Source organism: Pituophis catenifer, unplaced genomic scaffold, assembly GCF_029215685.1.
Source record: "Pituophis catenifer annectens isolate HBS135680 unplaced genomic scaffold, rPitCat1.0.hap2 SCAF_17, whole genome shotgun sequence".
Lineage (NCBI taxonomy): Eukaryota > Metazoa > Chordata > Lepidosauria > Squamata > Colubridae > Pituophis > Pituophis catenifer.
Window position 1 is genome coordinate 12,506,488 of NW_027256897.1, and position 27,992 is coordinate 12,534,479.

The 27,992-nt window shown below is 44.2% G+C and overlaps 1 protein-coding gene across 1 annotated transcript; it reads left to right on the forward strand.

Annotated features, from left to right (window-relative positions):
• Positions 1-27,992, forward strand: CARD9 (caspase recruitment domain family member 9). The gene is made up of 11 exons (XM_070955830.1): positions 1-190; positions 10,249-10,386; positions 11,884-12,209; positions 16,157-16,336; positions 17,621-17,764; positions 20,538-20,663; positions 22,127-22,318; positions 22,998-23,039; positions 24,157-24,205; positions 25,127-25,202; positions 27,650-27,992. The coding sequence occupies exons 1-11, from the start codon at positions 1-3 to the stop codon at positions 27,744-27,746; spliced, it is 1,560 nt and encodes a 519-aa protein (XP_070811931.1). The 3' UTR covers positions 27,747-27,992.

The window sequence follows — 27,992 nt, forward strand, 5'->3', positions numbered from 1 at the left end:
ATGTCGGACCCGGAGGATGAGGATGGTGAAACTTGTTGGAACAACCTAGAAAGCTTCCGTGTGAAGCTGATTTCGGTGATCGACCCTTTCAGAATAACGCCTTACCTCCGGCAGTGCCGAGTCATCAACCACGATGACGAGGAGCAGGTCCTGAATGATCCCAGCCTGGTACTCCGGAAAAGGAAAACAGGTACCCGCCGATTTTCTGGCTTTGCAAGGAATCTGAGTTTGCACAACATATCAAACAAGAATGTCCCAAAAGTGCTTTTTCCAAGAGGCAACTGGACTTTTTGGTTTTTCTTTGAAGACGTTTCTCTTCTCATCCAAGAAGCTTCTTCAGCTCTGACAGGATGGTGGAGAATAGAAGGATGCAAATGACCAGCTGCAAGGAGTATAAATCCTTCCATTCCCCACCATCCAGTCAGAGCTGAAGAAGCTTCTTGGATGAGAAGCGAAACGTCTTCAAAGAAAAACCAGAAAAGTCCAGTTGCCTCTTGGAAAAAGGACCTTTGGGACAACCATGACCTGGAGGACGGAGAATCTCGTAGATATCAAACAAGAAGCTTCCAGGAGAGAGTTTTAGCTGGCACCCTTTGTAAGAATCAGAAGCAAAAGGAGCGAGGCAACCTTATCTGATCTTCCATCCTTCTTTCTTCCTGGGGAGAACCTGACAGGGACCAGAAAGTCTTCTGCCTCTTTTCCTTTTCATCCTTTTTCCAAATTCTCCTCCTTAAAATTGAGCTTCACTGCAATCCCCGTGGCTGAAACCTCTGGCCCATCTGGGAAGCCATCTTCCTGCCTTCCTCAAGAACAGTAGCAATTCCACAACAAGAAGAAAGTCAACTCTTCTCTTAGAATCTTTTTGAAGAATATATAAAACTGTCTAAAGCAGGGCATATTAAAATGAGTCAAGCCATTGTAAGGTCCCAAAATATACCTGAGTCACCAGAATGCCAAAGATATATTTATTATATCCTTATTACTGTTTCCCTTCACCATCAACATCAGAAAGTACCGTATTTTTATATATGGTATAAGTATAAGACGCTCCGGACTATAAGACACACCTACCTACCTCAGAGAGGATAATTATTTACCATTGATTAGAAATATTAAACAGGATCTGGAAAAGTGGGGAAGACTACAGATATCATTATTAGGCAGAATCGCGGCAATAAAAATGAGCATATTACCCAAGTTATTGTATCTATTCCGAACGGTCCCTGTTAAATTAGATAAAAAATTCTTTCTGGAGCTCAATAGCATCATCAGGAAATTTATTTGGGAGGGAAAGAAACCAAGGATAGCATTTAGGAATTTACAGGACAAGAAGGAAAGAGGGGGTTTCGGATTACCTAAATGGGAGTGTCAGATGTAAATGCCTTATTCTCTAATGTGTAAATAATGTATATATGGAACATCAGGGGTTAACTTATTACTTGAGCTTTAATGTATTCATAATTTACCACTCCCATTCTTGACTCCGCCCCTTGTATATAAAAGGAGCCATCCTCCCCATTTTCCTTGCTTCTATCTTGAATATTCAGCGAATATAGAATGCCTATTATGATTAAAGAGAATTATATTTAAACCTATAACTTCTATTATCTTTATTGAGTCTGATCCTGAAAATATTGCAACAAGCTGGTAGCAGAGGATGGTTAATTGACTCAATAAGTAGTTAAAAATGTCCAAGAAAGATAGGCCCAACACCAGGGCCTACAGCAAAGAAATAGAAACTGATCAAGAGATGATCAACGAATCCACTAATGCGATTTCGAGAGAATCCGAAGAATACACCACTGAAGAAGAAGAACTGATGAGTGAAAATAACGACCAGGAAGAAATCGAGATAGAAAATAACGAACTCAGGTCAGAAATATTAAAAATACTAAAAAGCCAAAAGAATGATGAAAGCCTCATCGCGGACCTCCAGGAGATGCTGAGGAACAGCGGAGCAGCGAGAGAGAAAAACATCATTAAAGAAAAACCCAAAGATCAAAAAACTGTGAGTGAAATGACTACTGAGAAAATAGTTGTAAAAAAGAAAAGATGTGACCCCGCGCGAAATTTTGAACGGCAGCCATCTTGGTTTCAACGAACTTCAAAAGAGAGTGAAGCAGAGCCAATCAAAACGCTCAGTTCAAAATTTCTGGCGCGAAAAACGCTATCAGACGAAGAAAGTGAAAAAGAAGTCTCAAACTCTTCAGATGAACCAAAATCAGAAAGTGAAGACGATTTAACAAAGTCTCAAGTAGAGTCAGCAATGAAAACACTTTTTGCTGCTTTTGGGCCAAGATTGAAAATTTCTAAGACATCAACGAAGAAGCAAGCAATCAAACCGACAACTCAAGACCTGCACGCTCCCATCCTGACTTCGAAAACTACGACACCCGAGCCCAGAGAGCCATGCCGATTCCGTCCTACACCGCAGACAGAATCGAGTGCCAGCACACACAAGAGAAAGAGAAGAACCGCCGCCATCACCAAAGCCCCAAAAACCGAGCCAGAGACCGACTCATCTGAAGAGGAGCGGATCGAGAGAGCTGAAATGGAGAGAACCTTCCACAACGGCGCCAAAGAAGAAATGAGCAACGCGCATGTGCAAAACTACGTAGACGGCCCCGAAAGACTTGAACTGGCCAGAGAACCGCGCAGACTCGTTACAAGCATCCCAATGCCGTTCTGTAATTTCCTGCACTTGAGAGACCACGGACTGCCTCAGGTTGTAAGTAATGGACAGAATAATGTGGGGAACTTACCCAGTGACTTCCCAAAACTTAGAGTTGATGGCATTAATTTACAAGAGTGGTACCAACAGCTTCAGGTTATTTTTATGAAAGAAAATTTACTATTCTTTATAACTAGTCCTCCAAGAAGACCTTGGACTTTAAAAATAGACTGTTTACATCATAGAGCATTTTTCATAATAATTTCTAGCGTGTCTCCTGCAATGTATCATAGCATCAAACCAAACCTAACTGTATCAGAAATAATTCAATGCATGTTTAATCTATTTCACAGCGATAGCGTAGCCACAACCACAAGAATGTCTAAGGATTTCTTTTCTTCTAGAGTGAAACCAGGGGTTTCTATAAGTGAACATTTGATAAATCTAAACAAAATAAGAGCTGAGCTGCAATTGAGGGGGGAAGTGATTTCAGATCAAACTATGAAAAGTGTTATTATCAATTCACTTGATCCATCATGGGATAGCTTTATGTCACACTTAGATACCATTAATTTGGGATATTTATCAATAGAAAGTCTATCTAACAAATTGATAGCAGAAGACAATTCAAGAAAAAATCGTTCCAATAACCAAACAGAACACAAACCTTTTAGGAAAGTAGTCTTTCAAGATAAATATAATGAGGCCTTTAGATGCCACAATTGTGGATCCAGGGAACACAGTAAAAGAGACTGTCCCAAAGTCCCAAGGGAGAGACATAGGCCAGAATATAGGAACAAATACAATTACAGACAATCTTCCACAGATAGACACAAATATAGAAACCCACCAAACTACAGAGAAAGTAAAGGGGGTAGAGAAAATTCAAAAGAGAGAAAATCTGGGTCACTAAATGGGCTAAATAAACAAGACAGCACCAAAACACAACAAGATGAGAACAATAATTGGCTTATTGATTCTGGTGCAACAAATCACACCACTAATAACAAAAGTATATTATCTTCATTTACAGAAGATAAGTTTGTGATAAAGGTAGCTAATCAAGAAAAGGTTCAAGTATTAGGCAGAGGAAATGTGACCTTGCCTGGTTTAGGGAAAATAGAGGGGGTATTATTAATCCCAGAAATACCTCACAACATACTAAGTGCTATAAAACTAAGCAGAGAATCTGACATCAATATAGTTTTCTCAAAGGGGAAAGCAACTATAGAAAAGAACAAAACAAATATAGGCACTGTGATGATAAAAGGGGGTCTACCCTATCTGATAACCAAAGAAAGATGGTTACATAACATTGATTCAAATATGGAAGATTGTATTGAAGCAGATGATGAAAATGTCAGTAACAGTGACAATGATGAATGTAAAATAACTCATGATAACAAAAATACACACAATGAGAAGAAACCAAAAATAGGTAAACCAATTCATGATGAGTGTGCTCATATCTTACACAGGAAGTTAGGACATGCAAGCTTTCCTGTAGTACAAAAAATGACTGAACACGCAGAAGGTGTAAAAATAAAAAATTGTGAAAATTATTTAGAATGCTCAGTATGTAAATCCACCAAACTAAAAACCAGTCCCAGACCAAAAAAATCTAACAGATCAACTAACAATATTTTTGATTTGGTACATATGGACTTAGTTGGTCCATTAACTCCATCAATTACCTATAGAAAACGTTACTTCCTAACAATAGTGGATGATTACAGTCGCTATGGTTTTGTTTACACATTAAAGCACAAGGATGAAACCTTTCAGAAATTTAAGGAATTCTACAAACGCATAGAAACACAACATAATATCAGAATAAAACAAATTATGACAGATAGGGGATGTGAATTCATGTCTAAAGAATTCTCCCAATGGTTAAAGGATAGAGGGATGCTACATTTCACGTCCAATCCATTTTCTGCCTTTCAAAATGGGATTGCAGAGAGAAAGAACTCCACACTACAAACCATGATTAGATGCACATTAGAGGATGCTGGTTTAGGCAAACAATTTTGGTCAGAAGCCTTACATTATTCAAATTACACTCAAAATAGAACATGGTCCAGTATTGTGAATAAGACACCATATGAGGTGATGTACAATAGAAAACCTAAATTAGCACACATGCACATATTTGGAGTTACTGCAGACGTGCACATACCTAAACAATTGAGGAGAAAGGGAGAAAACGTATCCAGGAGATTAAGATTCATGGGATACGAAACTGGAACCAAAGGGTACAGATTCATCGATAATAATAACAAATTTATAGTATCCAGAACAGCTGTATTTCATGAGCAGGCCAATTGGTCTAAGTTGCACCTTAATGAAATTTTTCCTAATAAAAGCAAAGATAATATACCTTGCGAGGAAGGAACAACAGAAAATCAAAATATTAGCAAAAGTAAGAACAAAACCAAAACTTGGACAAATAGTCAGCATAAAATAAAGACAGACACATTAACAAAAAAGGAAGCCAGATATTTGCATGACAACCATAGCAAACCTGAAAGAAATATTAGAAATAATAGAAACCAAATACCAAATAAATACAAAGATTATATTATGCATATGGATGGGGAACAAATAACACCTAATACATATGAGGAAGTATTGAAACTTCCCCGTGAAGAAAGAGAAAAATGGGAACTAGCTATGGAAAAAGAAATGAAAAGTTTACAAGGATTAAATGTATTCACACCTGCGATCGCACCTAAGGATAAAACAATTATAGGTACCAGGTGGATTTATAAAATTAAGAATTTAGAAGGAGGTAATACCTTATACAAGGCCAGACTAGTTGCACAAGGTTATGCACAAAAATATCCAGAAGACTATACTGACACATATTCACCCACAGTGAGAACAGAGAGTGTCAAAACAGCTCTTGTAGTAGCATCTGCACTCAATCTAGACGTGTTTCAATATGACATACAGACTGCATACTTACATGCAAAATTAGATAAGGAAATATATGTAAGAGCACCACACAGTCAATACACTAATAAGAACGAAATTTGGTTACTAAATAAGAGTCTGTACGGATTGAAGCAATCTGGCAAAAGATGGTACGATTGTTTGGTAAAAGTACTAAAGACCATGGATTTCAACGCCACCACTGCTGATAACTGTTTCTTTGTAAAAAAGAGTAATGATCATATTGAATTTGTATTAATTTATGTGGATGATATTTTATATATTGGAAAGCATAAAGAGAGCAGGGAAATCTTTGTAAATAAGTTAAACGAACACTTCTCATTGAAATCACTAGGTAGAGTGAATAAATACCTTGGTGTACAAATTAACAAAACAAAAAGGGGATTCAAACTTACTCAGAAAGATAAAATCATTGAACTCCTAAACAAATGTAACTTAAATAATGCCAAAACATGTGACACACCTATGCAAACTGATTTTCTTAGAAACAATGATGAATCTTCCCCTGAGTTTAAAGACAACACATTTTACAGATCAATTATAGGTTCACTCCTTTATATATCTAATTGGACTAGGCCAGATATTGCATTACCTCTCAATTTATTGTCAAGATATGTTAGCAAACCAACCTTGTATCATTGGGAAGCTGTCAAAAGAATTTTAAGATATCTGAAAAGTACATTAGATTTTTGTTTAATATTGGAACCCAATAATGACAAAGAACCAAAAATTACTTGTTATGCTGATGCAGATTGGGCCGGTGATACATCATGCAGAAAGAGTACCTCTGGTTATGTTTTTCTATTGAACGATTGTCCAGTTTACTGGTATACTGGTAAACAAGAACTGGTAGCCACCTCTACCACAGAAGCAGAATATGTTTGCTTGTCTAAAGCTGCAAATAACCTTGTATGGTTCAATGATTTGATCACAGATGTTTGGAAGAAACCTACTTTACCCTTTATTATGCATGAAGATAATAAAGCGGCCATTGAAATTTCTAGATCCGATGCAATTGGACAAAGGTCCAGGCATATTGATATAAAATTTAAGCACGTGAGACAACTATCTCAAGACGGATTCATCAAAGCAATACATTGTGATACTTCTGAACAATTAGCTGACATATTAACAAAACCCTTACCTTCTAAACAACACAAATATTTAACTTCTAAATTATATGTATTATATTGTCCTGAATCTGAATGTAACTGGTGTTGTATAACGAACCGGCATTTAGAGGGGGATTTGTCAGATGTAAATGCCTTATTCTCTAATGTGTAAATAATGTATATATGGAACATCAGGGGTTAACTTATTACTTGAGCTTTAATGTATTCATAATTTACCACTCCCATTCTTGACTCCGCCCCTTGTATATAAAAGGAGCCATCCTCCCCATTTTCCTTGCTTCTATCTTGAATATTCAGCGAATATAGAATGCCTATTATGATTAAAGAGAATTATATTTAAACCTATAACTTCTATTATCTTTATTGAGTCTGATCCTGAAAATATTGCAACAGGGAGTTATATCAAAAAGCTGCAAACCTAGTATGGCTGAAAGAATGGGCAACCCTAAGAAATAAAAGACTGTTAACTCTAGAAGGGTATGATCTCCAGAAGGGTTGGCATGCATATCTCTGGGATACTGGGAAGAAGATAAAAACTTACTTCCATAGACATAAAATAAGGGAGATCTTGATACAAATATGGGGAGAGATGAGACAGAAGCACTATAGGAAAATTCCGAGATGGCTTTCCACCATGGAGGCTATAATATATCCAAATGTATTAGAAATGGGTAAAACGTTCAGATACAATGAATTATTAGATGGGGGAGGGAACCTTAAAACAAGGGAAGAATTGATGGAACAAGGTATTTCTATAGACTGGTGGCCATATAACCAAATTAAATCCAGATATAAAAAAGATAAGGAGGAATTTGGCATTGAAATGAGCATAAATGGATTTGATAAGATATGGATGGGTACGGACGACAAAATTTTAGCTAAATTATATAATTACTTATTGGAGTACGATATGGCAGAGGAAGTAGTTAAAGAACCGATGTTAGCATGGGCCAAAAATATAGGACAGAATATAAATTTGAACGAATGGGATTCAATATGGAATAATAACCTTAAAATGACAAAGGCGACGGCTTATAAGGAAAACCAATACAAGCTGTTTTATAGATGGCATATGGCCCCAGCCAGGATAGCGAAGATCTACCCCAATTCGAGCCCTAAATGTTGGAAATGTGACCATCAGCAGGGTACTTTTTATCATTGCTGGTGGACATGTAATCAGGCACAAAAATTCTGGAGGATGATATGGGTGTGGATTAGAGAAATAATAAAAGAAAATTTTGATTTTGACCCAAAAGCTTTTCTCCTGGGAATTTTGAAAACTGAATATGCAAAAAAGAAAAAGTATTTAATTATACATATTCTGACAGCCGCTAGAATTTCCTTTGCCCAGTATTGGAAAGAAAAACAAATACCACCTCAAGAACATGTTATTGGAAAAATATTGGAGTGCGCCGAAATGAACAAATTGACTTCAGAAATTAATGACAGAGAAGATTCAGAATTTTATAGCGTGTGGGACATGTGGTACGAATGGATGGGGGAAAGAAATAAAGAAGGTAATAGAGATTAAATTTTAACTAATTAACAAAATCTATATGAATATGAATAGTATTAGATTTAGTCTTAGGGAGTTGAGCACTATTATTTTTAAGTGTTTGAAATTAAATCTAGCTTCAAGAAACAATATCAACAAAAGACAAGCAATAATGTATGTAGATGTATATATGTATATAACTGCACCAATGAACCGAAAATGTACCGATTGTATCACTATATGTTATAATAAAATCAAATTTAAAAAAAAAAAAAATAAAAATAAAATAAAATAAAAAAAAAAAAGACACACCTACCTTTTTTGGGGAGGAAAACAAGAAAAAAAAATCTGCCTCTGCCTCCCAGCAATTTGCCTCCTTGCAGCAAACAGCAAACAGCAGAGGCCGAAAATGCAGCAATAGACAATGGCAATTCCAGCAGCCTGAAACAGCTGGTGGTCGGGAGGCCGATCCAACTGACAATCAGCTGCTTGTGCTAATCAGGCTGTGCTGAAGCTGAAACGGGCTGTTTGCTATTTGCTGCAAGGAGGCAAATTGCTGGGAGGCAGAGGCCAAAGGGTGGGGGCTGGCGGGTGGGTGGGGCTACATTCGGTGTATAAGACGCACCCAAATTTTCACCCTCTTTTAGGGGGGAAAAGTGCATCTTATACTCTGAAAAATACTATATTTTCTGCATGGTGTTAAAATCATAAACTTCAGAGTGATGGCCTCGATGCCGGACACTTATCTCTGTTAACACCTGTGGCTAAAATTGAGGGTTTCGGTGGCTGCAAAACTCTTGACTCCTCCTTTCTTCTGATCCTCAAGGGGCTCCCCTTGAGGAGCACTCGGAGGCTCCAACTGGTGCAGAATGCGGCCGCGCGGGTACTTATGGGGGCGGCATGGCGCTCCCACGTGACACCTCTCCTGCGCGAGCTGCATTGGCTTCCGGTGGTCTTCCGAGTGCGCTTCAAGGTGTTGGTTCTCATCTTCAAAGCGCTCCATGGCTTAGGACCCAGTTATTTACGAGACCACCTTCTGCCTCCGATAACCTCCCACCGGCCAACACGCTCCCACAGAGAGGGTCTCCTCAGGGTGCCGTCTGTCAGGCAATGTCGGCTGGCGACCCCCCGGGGAAGAGCCTTCTCTGTGGGGGCACCCGCCCTCTGGAATGAACTGCCCCCAGGGATACGACTAATCCCGGATCTCCGGACCTTCCGCCGGGCCCTGAAGACGTTTTTATTTCAGCAAGCCGGGCTGGGTTAAAAAAAAAATTTTTTAATTGGTGAATTTTATGGGTAATGGGGTTTTAAATTGGAGAAGCCTAAGATAATTTAATTCTGTTTTAATGTATTTTAATATTTGTATTGTGTGTTTTTAATTTTGGCTGTTCACCGCCCCGAGTCCTTCGGGAGAGGGGGCGGTATAAAAATTTAATAAATAAATAAATAAATAAAATAAAATCATTTTGAATTTTGCATTTCATCATTCATAACTGCAATTAGGGGAGCTTTTTTAGAATAAGAATAACAGAGTTGGAAGGGAAACTGTAAGTCATCTAGTCCGATTTCCCCCGAAAAAAAGATCAGTAATACTTGGTAAATTTCACACTTTAGTAGAAATCTGAAATTAAGCTAAGATAAAGTCGCACTTTGTATCTCATAGGCTCCATATGAACATATTTATCTGACAGGAAGCTATGGAGAAATCTGTTTCTTGAGAATTGAGTGTCGCATCAAGCCTCCTGCTTGGTTGGGTGGGGTGTGTGTTTGTCTAGATGACCTACAAGGTCCTTCCAAGTCTGTTACTATTATTTATGTATAACTGGGCTTCGAAGAGCCCATCTGGAATGTCTTTGTTATCTTTAGGTATTTAAAGAGAGGCAAAAGATTAGAAATTACTTTGTGCAGGAACGATCTGGACCACTGAATTCAACCATCTGTCCAGTCCAGAAATTGAGGTTTTAAACAGTTTGTGCTCTGTCCATCTTTTTCAGGACTGCTCCTAGATCTCCTCCAGAGGACGGGCAAAAAGGGGTTTGTGGCTTTCCTGGAGAGTCTGGAGTTATACTACCCACATCTCTACAAGAAAATAACAGGCAACGAGCCCACCCGGGTCTTCTCCATGATAATAGGTAATACTTGTTCTGGTAGCTCTCCTGAGGTCTTCTGCTGACATCACAGTTCCATCTTTGGTCAACTGAAGTCAATGTCAAGGTTCTGATTGATGAACCCAATCTAGCAAGCACTGACGAGACGATCCAATCTCTTCATGCAAATAGTGTACTCTTCATTCGGCAGAGAATGAAAGCAAAACCAGACCTAACTCATTCCCACACAGACCCACGTAATTCAAGTTCAGGTTCTCCCTCCCTCTATGAGACCAAGTCACATTGTCCAATGGAGTTTCTTGGTATTGTTATAGGAACGTCTGGTAAAGTTCTGGCAAACACCTGCTGAAGTGTCCTTGGTTCCGACCTTGATGCCTGGAACTTTCTTACATTCTATGTACCCTTTTGTTCTGTCCCCCGTCCTCACACAGACAAATGCAATATCCAACACACCTGCCAATAATGTATTGTATAAACAGACCAGAATTCCTGGCAGATGAGAGTTCTGGCAGCTACTTGTAAAACGCCTGCCAAATCCAATTAGTACTCCCAAAAAGCAGGAGAGGCCTTATCTGCAGTCCGTTTCCAGAGTGACAAATTATCCACAAGAGTTTAGTCCAAAATATATCTGAGCCAAAGTGCAGGATTCACGATGTGACTCTTTAGAGTTTAAAAGTTTGTCTGTCACAAAGCCTGCCGAGCAATCACACCCCCTTTTATCCCTTGTGGGGCGTGGCTCAGTGACTCAGCTCAATCCATGGTCCTGCCACGCCTCTTCCTTTGCTGCGCACGCTTCTCCCTCCGACGCTGCCTGGGATCAAGCCAGGATTCATCAGTATCACTCTCTATCAATGGGTGCTCCGAAATGCCTTCTTCCAGGCACATCCCAGGTTGTTCCTCTGGGCCTTCGGATAGAACCTGAGGCATTGCCAGAAAGGAGGGTCCTGGAGAGGGAGGCCTTGTCAGTTCCTCCCCATCACCTTCTGAGTCCTCTTCCTCTGTTAGGACAGGCTCGGGAGTCGGGGTCACAACACCTTTCGCTCCTCCCCACCTCACATTGTCCATTGGAGTTTCTTGGCATTGTTATGGGAACGTCTGGTAAACATCTGCTGAAGGTTCCCACCTTGATGCCTGGAACTTTCTTACATTCTATGTACCCTTTCCCTCCCCCACAACTCACATCCAATGGAGTTTCTTGATATTGTTATGGGAATGTCTGGTAAAGTTCTGGCAAACGCCTGCTGAAGTGTCCTTGGTTCCCATCTTGATGCCTGAAACTTTCTTACTTTCTATGTACCCTTTCCCTCCCCCCTCCCCCCTCCCCCCCATGGTTCATTGGCAAGCTGAGAAGTGATAATAGTTGCAATAGCAAAAATGTCTTTTGAAGCTTGACAGTCAAGATTTCAGCAATGGGAGGCGTCTGGCAAAGTAATGAAACTTGGGGAACACCTTGGTCTACCTCTGTTGTGCTCTTTGGGTCCCCGCTTTGCTCTCACCCACCAGGGTTCCTCTGCTCTGCAGACACAGCGGGAGAGTCTGGCCTGATGGAAGTGCTGATGAGCGAGGTCTCAAAGCTGCAGGCGGCCGTCCGAGAAGAGAGGCAGAAGGTCCAGGAGCTGAACGTGACCCTCAGCACCAAGGAGGACACCATCAAGGAGATGAGGGTGAGGGACAGCGTCCTGCGCAAGTACCAGGAGCGGGCGCACAAGGTGAAGGAGGAGAGGGACTCCCTCAGCAAGGAACTGATGCTGTGCCGAGAGGAGAACTACAAGCTGGCCATGAAGTACACCAAGCAGAGTGAGGAGAAGAACGTGGCCCTGATGAAGAACCGGGACCTACAGCTGGAGGTAGGATGCTTTGTTGCCACTCCTTGCTTCCCTTGGGCAAGGGGAAACAGAACAGGCCAGGGATGGGGTGTTAGGATTGATGTGAACTTAATCTGGGAATACCTGAATTCCGATACCAACTCTGCCATGAGTTGGTATACATACCATGAGCTCAGTGGTGGGATTCAAATTTTTTTACTACTGGTTCTGTGGGTGTGGCTTGGTGGGTGTGGCAGGAGAAGGATACTGTAAAATCTCCATTCCCTCCCCAATCCAGAGGAAGCTTACTGCAAAATCCCCATTTCCTCCCGATCAGCTGGGACTTGGGAGGCAGAGAATAGATGGGGGCGGGGCCAGTCAGAGGTGGTATTTACTGGTTCTCCGAATTACTCAAAATTTCCACTACCGGTTCTCCAGAACTGGTCAGAACCTGCTGAAACCCACCTCTGCATGAGCTGTGTTTATACTACCCGTTTAGCCAGGCAGATTTAAAACCTGGCCCCACGTTTCTATGAGTTTGGTTATTTTCATGTCAGGATGTGCTTTGTGGTTTACCCTCTATTGGGGGGGGGGTGTCTACGACAAATCACCGCGGCCAACTCCCCACAACCCAAGCGACATGGCCAACTTACCGCAGCCAACTTGCCACATGACAACTTGCTGTGTGACAAGACACTAATATCTAAGAATTAAAAAGAAAAAAAAATTAAGAACTAAGATGATTAAAGGCCTGGAGACTAAAACCATATGAAGATCGGCTGCAGGATTTGGGTTTGGCTAGTCTAAAGAAAAGAAGAATTAGGGGGGGACGATAGCAGCATTCCAGTATTTGAGGGGCTGCCACAAAGAAGAGGGGGGGTCAAATTATTTTCCAAAGCACCAGAGGGCAGGAAAAGAAACAATGGATGATGTTTTGTCCCCCTTCCTCACACAGGCAAACGTCATACCAAGCACGCCTGCCAATATTTTATTAGGTAAACAGATTAGAATTCTTGGCAGACTAAGGTTTTGGCAGCAAACTGCCGAATGCCTGGCGGTTGATACCCCTAAGCTTATGGTCATGGGGGATTTCAACCTGCCATCTGTGGGTGAGACGTCGGAGGTGGCTCGGGAGTTCATGGCTTCCATGACAGCTATGGACCTGACCCAGTTAATTCATGGCCGTACCCACACAGGGGGAAACACGCTGGATCTGGTTTTTGTCTCTGGACAGTGGTTGAGGGATCTTGATATAGGGGATATAGTTACTGAACCCTTGTCATGGTCAGATCACTCTCTCCTTCATCTCGACTTTCGAACCGCTGCACCCCACTGCAGGGAGGCGGAGCCGGTAAGATGGTTCCGCCCCAGGTGCCTGATGGAACCTGACAGATTCCAGACGGAGCTTGGGCCATTTCCTGAGGTTCTGGCACACGCCTCGACTGGAGACCTGGTGGCCGCCTGGGATAGGGCGGCTGCTGGTGCTCTGGATCGGGTCGTGCCTTTGCGGCCTCTGACCCGGCGCCGATCTCAATTGGCTCCTTGGTTTACCGAGGAGCTGAGGGAGTTGAAGCGCTGGAAAAGATGCCTAGAGAGTAGTTGGAGGGCCAGTCTTTCTGAATCTGACCGGACACTAGTAAGATCCCACATTAGGAATTACTTAGTGGAGATAAAAGCAGCGAAATGTAGTTATTTTGCTGCTCTTATTGCGTCATCAGATAATCACCCGGCCGCCCTCTTTAGGGTGACCCGCTCCCTGCTCCACCAGGAAGCGCGGGAGGACCCCTTGGAGGGTAGAGCCGAGGATTTTGTTCAGTATCTGTATGACAAAATCACTCAGATTCGGGAAGATTTGGACTCCGACTGTAGTCTCAGGGGGAGAGACAGGGGCAGGTCTTGAGAATGTTATCTGGGATGAGTTTGATCCTGTGACCCCTGAGGACGTGGACAGAATTCTGGGTAGACTGAACGCGACCACTTGTTTATTGGACCCGTGTCCTTCCTGGTTAGTACTGGCTTCCCGGGAAGTGACACAAGGCTGGCTCCAGGGGATTATAAACGCTTCGCTGAGTGAGGGTGACTTTCCTGCTGCCTTGAAAGAGGCGGTGGTGAGGCCTCTCCTCAAGAAGCCTTCCCTGGACCCGGCAATGTTGGTAAATTGTCCGGTCTCCAACCTTCGCTTTGTTGCAAAGGTTGTTGAGAGTGTGGTCGCGCAACAGCTCCCCCAGCACCTGGATGAAACGACGTATCTGGATCCGTTCCAGTCGGGCTTCAGGCCCGGGTACAGCACGGAAACGGCATTGGTCGCGTTGGTTGATGATCTCTGGAGGGCTCGGGACAGGGGGTGCTCCTCTGTCCTGGTCCTGTTAGACCTCTCAGCGGCTTTTGATACCATCGACCATGGTATCATGCTGCACCGGTTGGAAGAGTTGGGGGTGGGAGGCACTGTGTTGCAGTGGTTCTCCTCCTTTCTCTCTGACCGGTCGCAGTCTGTGTTGACAGGGGGACAGAGGTCGACCCCGAGGCCCCTCATATGTGGGGTGCCGCAAGGGTCGGTCCTCTCGCCTCTCCTGTTCAACATTTATGTGAAGCCGCTGGGCGAGATCATCCGTGGTTTCGGGGTGAAGTACCATCAGTACGCTGACGACACCCAGCTGTACATCTCCACCCCGGATCACCCCAACGATGCCCTTGAAGTGATGTCCCGGTGCCTGGAGGCCGTATGGATCTGGATGGGGAGGACCAGGCTCAGGCTCAACCCATCCAAGACTGAGTGGCTGTGGTTTCCGTCATCCCGATATAGTCAGTTGACGCCATCACTGACTATTGGGGGCAAATCATTGGCCCCCACGGAGAGGGCTCGCAACTTGGGCGTCCTCCTGGATTCACGGCTGTCTTTAGAAGAGCACTTGACGGCCGTGACCTGGAGGATTTTTCATCAGGTTCGCCTGATTCGCCAGTTGCGTCCCTTTCTGGATCGGGACTCGTTACGCATGCCCTTGTCACCTCCCGCCTGGACTATTGCAACGCTCTCTACATGGGGCTCCCCTTGAGGAGCACCCGGAGGCTCCAACTGGCGCAGAGTGCGGCCGCGTGGGTGGTAATGGGAACGACATGGCATTCCCATGTAACACCCCTCCTGCGCGAGCTGCACTGGCTCCTGGTGGTCTTCCGGGTGCGCTTCAAGGTTCTGGTTACCACCTTTAAAGCGCTCCATGGCTTAGGACCCGGGTATTTGTGGGACCGCCTACTACCACCAATAGCCTCCCACTGGCCGGTACGCTCCCATAGAGAGGGGCTCCTCCGGGTGCCGTCAGCCAAACAATGCCGACTGGCGGCCCCCAGGGGGAGAGCCTTCTCTGTGGGGGCACCCACTATCTGGAACGAGCTCCCCCCAGAGATACGGAGGATCCCGGATCTGCGCACCTTCCGCCGCGCTTTAAAGACCTTACTATTTCACCAGGCCGGCCTGGCCTAATTTCCCCCCTCTTTTATAAAAGATTTTTAAAATTTTAAATATCTTTTAGTATTTTATATATTCAATTTTAAATTGGTTTTAAAAGTTTGGGGTTTTAAATTTGTCGGGGCCAAAATTATTTAATTTGATTTTATTCTATTTTTTAAATTTTGTATTGTATGTGTTTTTATTGTTTGGCTGTGCACCGCCCTGAGTCCTTCGGGAGTAGGGCGGTATAGAAATCTAATAAATAAAATAAATAAATAAATAAATAAAACAAATCCGTCATAAAAGTTATTGTATTACATTGTTGATTAAATTATCTTTCCATTGATATATATATAATTTTATGGTACTCCTCCAAAAAAAGTGGTGTTATTAGCTAGTTTTAGAAAATACACTTTTCCCAAACGGTTTCCATAATTTTGGCCACTACTGTAAATAAACTGTTTTTTAAAAAAGGAGGCCACACGCAGGAATTGATCTTCCCACCCCCCCAATGATCTGTCCTTCCTTTCCTGCCCCCCCCAAGATCGACTGCCTGCGGCACAGCCTGATCAAGGCTGAAGATCACTGCAGCCTGGAACGGAAGCACACGCTAAACCTGAAGGAAGCCATGGAGCAGCGGCCTAGCCACGAGGCGGTGTGGGAAATCCAGCGGGAGAAAGACCTGCTGTTGGCCAAGAACAAGGAGCTGGAGAGCACCCTGCAGGTCCCTTCTGGTTCAGGAAGGGGGAACGACTGGCAGAATGGGGTGGGAAGAGGGTCCGCAAATATCTGCGGCCCCTTGAACAAAATTGCAGATAAAAGGTTTTGATGGGATGCAAATTTTGATGGGAACTCTACGAGAAAGTCTTACATTCTTGAATTTAAGTTTGACAGCTTTGCAAAAAGGAAGGATTCACTGAAAGGGATCTCTGCAAATAGTCTGGCTGTTTATAGCAATAGCACTTAGCAATAGCACTTAGACTTAGATACACGTACCGCTTCACAGTGCTTTACAGCCTTCTCTAAGCGGTTTACAGAGTCAGCCTCTGGCCCCTAACAATCTAGGTCCTCATTGTACCCACCTCGGAAGGATGGAAGACTGAGTCAATCTTGAGCTGGTTAGGATTGAACTGCTGGCAGTGGGCAGAGTTAGCCTGCAATACTGCATTCTAACCACCGCACCACCATGGCTCTTGGATAGATATAGATATAGATATGGATATAGATATGGATATGGATCTAGAGCTAGATATAAATATAGACATAGAGCAGGTCAGGATCGAACAGCTGGCAGTGGGCAGAGTTAACTTGCAATACTGCATTCTAAACACTCCACCACCGTGGCTCTTGGATAGATATAGATATGGATATGGATCTAGAGCTAGAGCTAGAGCTAGATATAAATATAGACATAGAGCAGGTCAGGATCGAACAGCTGGCAGTGGGCAGAGTTAGCCTGCAATACTGCATTCTAAACACTGCACCACCGTGGCTCTTGGATAGATATATAGATATATGTATACGTATAGATGGTATATAGATGTATAGATGTATAGATATATAGATATATAGAGCCTGTCAGGATTGAACTCCTGGGAGTGGGCAGAATTAGCCTGCAATACTACATTCTAAGCACTGCACCACCACAGGGAGAGGGAGGGAGGGAGGGAGGGAGAGAGAGAGAGAGGGAGGGAGGGAGGAAGAGAGAGAGAGAGAGAGAGGAGAGAGAGAGCACTTAGATTTATATACTGCTTCACAGTGCTTTACAGCCCTCTCTAAGACTCAGCCTCTTGTCCCCAACAATTTTACTGACCTCGGAAGGATGAAAGGCTGAGTCAACCTTGAGCCTGGTGAGATTTGAACTGCCAAATTGCAATCAGCCGGCGGTCAACAGAAGTAGCTGCAGTACTGCACTCTGACCACTGTGCCACCGCGGCTCACAAAGGCGGGGGAGGGAAATGTGAAGGGGTGCCTATTTTGTGCCTTTCCTCTCTTCCAGGTCACCAAGAACGGCAGCTCCGAGAAGGACGGGGTCTCCCTCCAGGCTCTCGAGGCCGAGTGGAGGCGGGTGCTGAAGGAGCAGCAGGAGCTGGTGAACACTACCTGTGATTTACGCCAAGCGCTCCAGAGAGCCGAAGACGGGCGGGATAAAGTAAGGGTCAGGCCTACAAAGCCACAACATTATGTCTTGGTGGGACACCGATCGCTTCGGAAAGGGCATGGGGGAGATTGCTGGAGGCAGGAAGAGTCTCAAGGGGGACAACTGGAGGCAACAGGAAGAGCATGGAGACTTCACCAGGAGCCCTGAGAAGCCCTTGAGAACTTCGAAGCCTGGGTCCGAAGAGGACGACGAAACAGAGCCGGAGCCCATGGAGGAGAATCGTGCTAGGGGGGTGCAATGGATGGGGGGATCCCCCTTACATGATCCTCCTCCATCGTCCCCGGCTCCCTCTCATCCTCCTCCTCAGACCCAGGCTCTGACAGGGCCATGACAAGAACTCTGCAAATGCCTCCACTTCCCTCCAGGAGATTCCTCCAACTGCAGTTCTTAATCTGGAAGGAATGAAGGAATTCTTCATTCTCTAGTACTGTAATTCTGAATCGATGTGTGGAGGTTAATGATGGAATCCAACAGGAAGAGCCGAATCCCTGTGTTTTACTGGATTACTTGACCTTGTCAATGAAAGCGAATCAGATTTAGAATTGAGCCTGGCTTCACACTTGTCTTTCTCCTTTCCCGATCGGACTGGACATCGTTCCCACAAGTGGATACAAAGGCCAGGCGAAGCTCTGGATTGATTCTTTCTTTCTTTCTTTCTTTCTTTCTTTCTTTCTTTCTTTCTTTCTTTCTTTCTTTCTTTCTTTCTTTCTTTTTCTTTCTTTCTTTCTTTCTTTCTTTCTTTCTTTCTTTCTTTCTTTTTCTTTCTTTTCTTTTCTTTTCTCTCTCTTTTTCTTCTTTTCTTTTCTTTTCTTTTTTTCTTTTCTTTTCTTTTCTTTTTTCTCTTTTCTTTTCTTTCTTTCTTCTGACCTGGGGATCCTGAAAATGGAACCAAGATCCCCCTCCTTCGAATATTTGAGGGGCTGCCACAGAGAAGAAGGGATTAAAGTACTATCCAAGGCATCAGAAGTCCAGACAAGGAATAATGGATGGAAACTGACCAAAGAGAGATTCAACCTAGAAATGAGAAATTTCCTGACAGTGAGAGCAATCAACCAATGGAAAAGAAGTTGCCTTCGGAAGTTGTGGGAGCTTCATCACTGGAAGCCTTCAAGAAGAGACTGGGCTGGCATCTGTCAGAATGGTTGGTTGGGGGGTTGGACTAGATGACCTACAAGGTCCCTTCCAACTCTGTTAATCTGAATGAATGAATCGTCTCATCAGCAACCTACCACCACATTTTTCTTCCACAGTATTAAGACCCAACTCTCCAGGTTGCACATCTCATCAAAATACTATCATGGGTTGCTTATCTTAGCTTTCAGGGCTATATGAACCACGATGGCTAAACTACGTTCTACCCTTCCGTGGCATTTAATTTACAGGATTTTTTGACTCTCAAATCACTGGAAACTAAAAGTTCAAGTCCCTGTAATTTTCTCGGCAACCTTTTCTGCTTTAAACCTGGTTTAAAAACGAGTCCAAGTAAGTGTTTTGTGATCCTGACAAGGGCAGCTCCTTTCTTGTTCATTAAAAGCAGATTTTCTCCCCATATTTTCCCCAGAATATGTAGAGACTGTTAAGGATATTGTTGTGTTACCAACCAGCAGAGTGTAGAACACAGAGAAACGTTGCTGAGAGCAATGAATAAGAGATGTGCAAACTGGTTTATCAAAAGTTTAATTTATAGTGACAAAACAATCTCATAGTCTTTAAACAATCCAAGTCTTTGCCAGTTAAATCAGTCCAGTGATACAAAAATCTTCTTACCATACAAACAGTAGTTGGTTAGAATTACAAGTTCACTCTGGTAACAAACCACGATGGTAGCAGATCCATCCACCGATGATAGCACAATGGTAGCAACTCCACACACAATGGTAGCATATCATCAACTGAATATGTTACAGTACCTTTCTTAAATACGTTTACAACTAGTGATTATCTAATTACAGCATGACTCAGCATTACAATGAATCAGCAGTAAAACTTTAAAGTCACACAATACATATTCATGTTAAAGTCACAGAACACATATATTGCCTGGACAACCTGTTAGGCTCAAACCATATCCTAACAGAGACTTTTGGGGGGGGGGGGGCGGAAATGAGCCCTTTCTACTTTTTTACTCAAACCCCTGACACTATTTTGGTATCTCCTCCCACCTCACAAGGTTGTATTCTATTCGAGATTGAAATGGCCAAGGCAGATGGTCAGTGCTGAAGGCCATTGGGAAGGATTCATCTGGACTCCAAAATTTCTCCAACTTTCAGAGTTTGGATGGAGGCAGCTCAGAGCCTTGCTTTGAATTTGAAGCTACCTGAGCAGATAGAGATGGTTGCTGTTTCAAGCAGAATCATTCTTGTTTCTTTTCTGAAAGGTTTTTAAAAGGACCACTTAGGTGAATACGGGGAATGGTGCAGTGGCCTAAAGGTGGAGCTCTTGCCTCACAATCAGGAGACTGTGAGTTCGATCCTAGGTAGAGGCAGATATTTCTCTCTATGGGCACAATGAGATTATAGCTGCTGAACAAAACTCCACATTGGCAACAGGAAGGGCATCTGGCCAGTAAACACTCAGTTAGCTCCATTCAGTTGCCCAGACTCTACCCCGCAAGGGATTATGTGGTCATTAAAAGCAGATGATGATGATTTAGGTGAATATGTCCATTCCCCTTCTCACTCAAAATCTAGCTAAAGAAACTCTGCTCTGCCTGAGACAATAGCCAGAGATTCTCCCACTGACTTGTATTGTATTGTTTTGCCAGCTTGTAGGAGAAAAGGAGCTCCTGGAACTGAGATGCACTTCCTTGCAAAACGATAATCAAATTTACCAAAATCGTATCAAGGCTATTTTAAAACAGCTGGAAGAGGTGGCTGCTGAAAGAGATCAGGTAAGGATCACCCTCTCTTTCCCCAACCTGGTGCCCCTGATGGGCTGGATTTCAACTCCCAGAATGTATCACCCTCAGTTTTCTTCTCTTATAGACTAACAGAGTTGGAAGGGACCTTGTAGGTCATCTAGTCCAACCCCCCTCCCCAAGAAGACCTAACAAGGCTCCTAAAAATCAGTGAGTCTTATTAGAAATAAATAACTATGGAAGAATAGCATGGTTTCAGCTTTTTAAGAGGAAGGGATCAGTCCGTGTTTGTCAGCCTTACAATGTCTCAACGTGTGATCTTCACTACCCAGAATTCCCCAGCCCGAGTGTGTGGCCATTGTTGAGAATTCTGGGAATTGAGATGCACATCGGAAAGTTGCCACGGTTGGGGAAATGCTGAGATACATTGGAAAATTCTGCCCTCTGTTGACTGAGGGTAGGTACGGAAACTGCAGAGCACCAGTACTTGGGAAAGGATTTGTCAATGCTGCCCACTGGTGGCTGATTTTGATACTGCAGTTTCAAAGCAGAAGGAAGCTATAGGGCTCTATGGAAAAGTTACTTCTACATCATTCTGGGAGAGGAAGCTCAACCCACATATGGGCTGCAGATGCCTTGTGGCTATTATTCCAAGTGGGGATGACACAGTACTAGCCCACAAGCCTGGAGGTGAGGAAATTGAGGAACCCTGCAGAGTAAGGGTAGTCAACTGATTCTGCTATGGCACGGCTGTCAAACTTGATTTCATTGAGGGCTGCATCAGGGCTATGTTTGACCTCATTGGGGGGGGGCTGGGGGCGTGGCCAGGTTGGGCATGGCCAGCTGGACGTCACTCATGTTGGGGGGCGCCTGTGGTGGCCCGAGTACTCTGCCAGCGAAAACGGGCTCCCAGGCTCCGTTTTCAGCTGCAGCGGCCTCCTGCAACCCTCTGCCAGCAGAAAGAGAGCTCGCGAGGTCCACACACGGCCATCCCGAGCTCCGTTTTTGCTGGCAGAGGCACGGCGGGCCTTTCCTTTGCTGTTTCCAGGGCCGCCCCTGCAGGCCAGATCTAAGTACCTCACGGGCCAGATCCGGCCCCCCCGGGCCTCGAGTTTGACACCCCTATGCTATGGGGAAGACCTTGCCCCAGAACAATGCCGTGGAAATGGGAACATGCTTTGGGAATTACCTAGGGGGCACTTAGATCCCAAGGATGGCACCTCAACTGATGGGACCTGAGGTGGCCCAACACACAAGCCGAGCTAAAATGGGTTTGTGTGCTTTGTGGTTCAGCATCCGGTGAGAAGCATTCCGTGGCAGATGTGGGGAACGCATTATTTGGGCGTGATGTGTTCCATCAGCTCGCATTCGGAGTTCAGTGTGCTGCGTGAGCCAGGACTGGGAATCCTTGCCTCTGTGCTGGCTGCCTCAGTCTGCCCGGTCGGTGGGCTTTTCTGGCAACTCTCTTTCCCTGCTCCCTGACGGGATGGCTGCAGGCTCTTCTGACCCAGGAGGAATGCCACAAGCAATACTCCCAAGGCCTGAGAGAGAAAGACAGCTACCGGAAGCAGATCCGGGAACTTGGGGAACGTTGTGACGAACTTCAGCTCCAGCTCTTCCAGAAAGAGGGACGGCTGCTGAGTGCCGAAACGCAGCTTAAACGGCTGTGTCGCGATCCCTCCGCCATGGTAGGTTGTCAGGAAAAGTGCCATCGGGAAAGGAGCCGGTGTGGCACAGTGGTTAAAATGTAGTATTGCAGGCAAACTCTGCCCACTGCCAGCAGTTCGATCCTGACTGGCTCAAGGTTGACTCAGCCTTCCATCCTTCTGAGGTGGGTAAAATGAGGGCCCAGATTGTTGGGGGCAAGAGGCTGACTCTGTAAACCGCTTAGAAAGGGCTGTAAAGCTCTGTGAAGTGGTATATAAGTCTAAGGGCTATGGCTATTGCTGTAGCTGATTGGATGTTGCATTAGGAGCCGTAGTGGCGCAGTGGTTAGAATGTAGTATTGCAAGCTAACACTACCGACTACCAGCAGTTCGATCCTGACCGGCTCAAGGTTGACTTAGCCTTTCCATCCTTCTGAGGTGGGTAAAATGAGGACCCAGAGGCTGACTCTGTAAACTGCTTAGAGAGGGAAGTAGAGCACTGGGAAGCAGTATATAAGTGTTATTTCTATTCATGTGAATGTTCATTCATGGCCAGTTACGACAGTGGGAGGGATGGTATCCAAGAGATGACGTATCCCTTGCTGGTTTCTGCTGTGGAAAGGTTTCTGGGTAGCATGCAGGAATAATAAATACGTAGTATTATAAGAAACCTTAATGAGCTGTTTTTAATATCTTGCCAATTAACTTCTTGTTGTTCCAGGCTTCAGATCTTGAAGAAAACTCATCCCGCAGCTCTCAAGAGGTGAGTTATGAGTATCTGCTTCCCTATTTTTACTATTCCTCCTGCCCCATTTGGGCAACGCTGCAGATTCTTACAGCCACAGACTCTGCTATTACTGTCTGGGGGTCACATGGGAGAATGAAGGAAAATCTGGAAATGGTATGATCCCTAGTTGCTTATGTTGCAGAGACTGCATTCACACAGCACACTACAGCTGTTTACTAACTTCATCTTTTGTGGGTTTACATACACCAATTCATATATTAAGCAAAAAGGCTGGATTTCTGCTTGCTCCAAGTTTAAGAACGACCAACCCATTGCATTGCAATCAAAACATTAAAAAAAAAATCCCAAGCAATGTTGAGTTACTGTACATCAGGAATTCGCTATATTTTTGAAATGATGAGACATAAAATTTCCATCTCTTCTGCATTCGCTGGATGGATTTTGTTTTAAAGTTTAGTTCTGTGCCTTGACAGCACCTTAAAATAGAATTCTTTATGGCCAAGTGTGATTGGACACACAGGGAATTTGTCTTTGGTGCATACGCTCTCAGTATACGTACAAAGAGAAGATACATTCGTCAAGAATAATAAGGTACAACACAATGATAGTCATAGGGTACAAATAAGCAATCAGATCATATTAGGAAACAATCAATATAAATCTTAAAGATACCAGCAACAAGGTTACAGTCATAAGTGGGAGGAGATGGGTGATAGGAACGATGGGATTAATAGCATAGATTTAGTGAATAGTTTGACAGTGTTGAGGGAATTATTTGTTTAGCAGTGTGATGGCATTCGGGAAAAAACTGTCCTTGTGTCTAGTTGTTCTGGTGTGCAGTGCCCTATAGCGTTGTTTTGAGGGTAGGAGTTGAAACAGTTTATGTCCAGGATGTGAGGGGTCTGTAGATATTTTCACAGCCCTCTTTTTGACTCGTGCAGTATACAGGTCCTCCATGGAAGGCAGGTTGCTAGTAGTTGTTTTTTCTGCAGTTCTAAATGCAGGTTTATTTCAAAATTATTACAGGAAACATCACTTTTTGCATTTCGTAAACCAAAAAAGGAAAGTAATATTCCTTCAAAAATAGAATTTATTCTCATTTTGCACCCTTCTCCCCCTTTCTTGCTCGTAGCTGACTCCCCAGGGAAATCCAGACGAAGATAGGAAAGGCACCAAGCCAAGTATGTTCAACTGTGATTAGCTATTCTTCTCTCTCTCTCTCTCTCTCTCTCTCTCTCTCTCTCTCTCTCTCTCTCTCTCTCTCTCTCTCTCTCTCTTTCTTTCTTTCTTTCTCCTGCTCTGCAATTCAACCACAAGGAGGATTTTGATCCTGGAAGTCCTACCAATGGATCAGGAAAGGTTACCATGATCTACCACCCCCGTCCCTCCTCTACACCAGTGAATTGTCAGCCAAGCTTGTTTGGGGCACGAATTTAGCCCTATTTCAGAACCCAGCTAGATCCATGCCCAGAAATAGGCCAACTGCCCATTCAGACACTTGGAGCGCATTCCGACTTCCTTTATCCCACAAGACCGTTTTGTCTGGTCTCATGTATTGGTTCTCTCTCCAACCCAAGGGTGAAATCCAGCAGGTTCTGACAGGTTCTGGAAGCAGAAATTTTGAGTAGTTTGGAGAACCGGCAAATACCACCTCTGGCTGGCCCCAGAGTGGGGTGGGAATGGAGATTTTGCAATATCCTTCCCCCAGGAGTGGGGAGGGAATGGGGATTTTGCAGTATCCTTCCCCTGTCCCGCCCATCAATCCACACCATGTCCACCAGGCCACGCCCACATAACCAGTAGTAAAAAAAATTGGATTTCACCACTGCTCCAACCCTTTTGAACTAGACTTGTACGCAAGGGGAGGTATTTGCAGCCCCCTTAAGTGTGTTTTGGTGGCCAGTTTTCAGACTTGATTATCATCCCCTACCACTCCCTTATTTGCAGAAATTCCAAATTCACAAAACTGGAAGAGTCAAACATTGAGCATCCTTTCCACCAAGAAAGGTCCTGCAGTTTTCACCTTCTCTTGAGCTGCTGAGAGCTTCCTAATTCTGTAACTTCATACTACTCAGAGCCTCATTTCTACTTTCTTCCTCCAGGGAGGAGCCCAGTGGATGGGGACCTGCCAGAGAAAGGGCATCGGCGAATGAAGGACAGTTTTGAGCATTATCGGAGGTAAATCTCCCTCGGCACTGAATCCCTGGTGCAGAAAAAGCCCTTCCCCATCACTTATTCAAATCAAATCAAATATTTATTATGGATACAAGTAATTACAGGTAGTTCTCAACTTCCAAAAATCCATTTAATGACCACTGAAAATTATGACGACACTGCAAAAAGTGACTTACGAATGTTTTTCACACTTACCAACCATTGCAGCATCCCCATGGTCACGTGATCAAAACTCAGGCGCTTGGCAACTGACTCGTATTTATGACCCTTGCGGTGTCCCAGGATCATGTAACTTAACCGCTGTGATACTAATGTAACAGCTGATTCACTTAACAACAGAGGCCAGAAAGCTCATAAAATGGAGCAAAATTCACTTAGCAAATGTTTCACTTAGCAACAAAAATTTGGGGCTCAATTACGGTCATAAGTCGAGGACTACCTGTAGTAAGTTAGTAGCTTCTTTATACTAACATTAGTAATACTAATCAGAAAATTAGCAATCTGGAATATGACAGACAGAATCTATCACAGTAGAAATCATTCTTGAATCATGGAACCGAGGCTCTTTAAGATCTGGTGATGCCACTGTTATCACCTGGTGGAATTTAAGCTGCTGCACAGAACCTGGGACATAACATGTTGTAGCAGGATTAGCCCCTGCAAACTCCAGGGAAGGGTGGAATTGTCCTAGCTTGTTGTTGTTTGTCCTTTAATGACCCCATAATCCCTTGCAATGGGGTGGAGTCTGGGCAACTAAATGGAGCTGAGTGTTTACTGGCCGGATGCCCTTCCTGTTGCCAATGCGGAGTTCGCAGCTGATATATTCTCATTGTGCCCAGAGAGAGAAATATCTGCCTCTATCTAGGATCGAACTCACAGCCGATTGCGAGACAACAGCTTCGCCTCTAGGCCACCGCACCACTCCATTGTCCTGGGAGCCTTGGCTATTTATAAAGTAATGGTGAGATGAGTCTCGTACGAAGGTTTCTGTAGTACAGGCAGAGGGGAAGTACTTGGTCTGTTGTTTCTGTGTGTCCAGAGTCAGAAGGGCTTTGCCTTCCTGGGGAAAGAGTCGTCCTGGATCAGCCTTCATGCATCCCGGAGGGGAGGGGAGGGGAGGGGAGGGCATCAGTGGTGGGTTGCCCCCGGTTTGAACCGGTTCTATAGAACCGACCTCTGGACTTTTCGTCGGGCCCTAAAAACTTATTTTTTTCAGTTAGCCGGTCTGTCTTGATTTTATGGTTGGTTTTAAAATTTGATACGGATTTTAAATTGATAAGTTTTAAATTACGGGCCAAATTTATTTAATTATTTTAAATCTATTTTTAACTGTAACTTTATGTATAAATGTTTTTATTTTGGCTGTTCACCGCCCTGAGTCCGAAAGGAGAAGGGCGGTATAGAAGTTTAAATAATAAATAAATAAATAAATAAAACCGGTGGGAGGCTCTGTCCACCGACCCCGACGTCATCAGAACGCTTCTGCGAATGCGCAGAAGAGCATGCACGCGGCTCCGTTGCGAACCAGTAGTAAAGGTAAGTAGAACCCATCCCTGGAGGGCATCATGTCAGAGTGAAGAACCTGCCAAGGGTTAGGGATTGCAAGGTTAGTTAAGGGTGCCATCGGAGAGGCAGAGCACCTGTTAGTCCCATCAGTTATTCTTAAGACAAAAGAATTTTTTTTTTCCCAAACCAGCATATTGTTTGTTGCTCCTGAGAGAAACCATGGCAGTTTCGCAAGTCGCAGAGATTTTTTCCTGCCTTCAAAAGCTTGCTGAGTTTTGAGCTGTGAGGGCAGATTGCAAGAGACAAAGACGCCTCTCCTGCCTGCAGCCGGGGCCTGCAAACATCCATGGTCCTTTGAGGACAGGAGAGGGGTGGGCGCAGCCATGATGGTTGGCACGAGAAGGAAAGGCTGAGCATCATTTCAAGAGCCAGTCACTGGAGAAGCTGAACTCCCAGGCTCAGCCTTCTGCCCTTTCAAGGCCAGGTGAACACCACAAACTGGCAAGAGTTGCCAGAGGTCATCTATATGTTTTTAGCCTGATGGAAACAGCATTTGTGTTCCTTTCTCCAAACCAGGGGTCAGCAACCCGTGGCTCTGGAGCCGCATGTGGCTCTTTCATCCTTCTGCTGCGGCTCCCTATTGCTGGTTGGCACTACAATTTTGAGAGGAGCTTCTGGTTTGGGGGGTGTGGGAATCATGGCGCACCAGGAAGAGACTCTATGGTTAGGAACAAGTTTTCCGGTCAGCTCCACAATTGATAGGGCTTTCAGTTAGGACAGGTAGAGGAAAAAGGATGCCGTGCTAGGAGTCTCTATGGTGGGGGAACTGGACTTCTGGTCGGCTCCACAATTAAACGGGGGGCTTCCGGTTAGGACCTTTGTGGCTCTTTGAATGCTTAAGGTTGCCGACCCCTGCTCTAAACCAATGTGGAATCTCCTTGCAGAAAGAGAGCTCTACGAAGGGTGCAGGAGAGCCGCTATCACGAAGCTTACTGGGAACATTCCTCAGGAAGCGACAACACAGACACCGAAGGCTCCTGACTGACCTGTCGGCTACCTGGAGGGAGATGTGGAGAATTTAGGGGACTCTTCAACTGATCTCCAACCCATCCTCTTCTCATTCACAAGCAACATGGGCAGCGGGAGGACTAAATAAGTTTATTATTTTGCCGGGACCACCTAGATTTTACATCCCTATCCAGCTGACTTAATGATGCTGTCCAGATTCCTTCCCACCGTCTGAAGGACTTGGGGATCTGGAGCAGGTTTGGGTTCCGGCCAAAGACG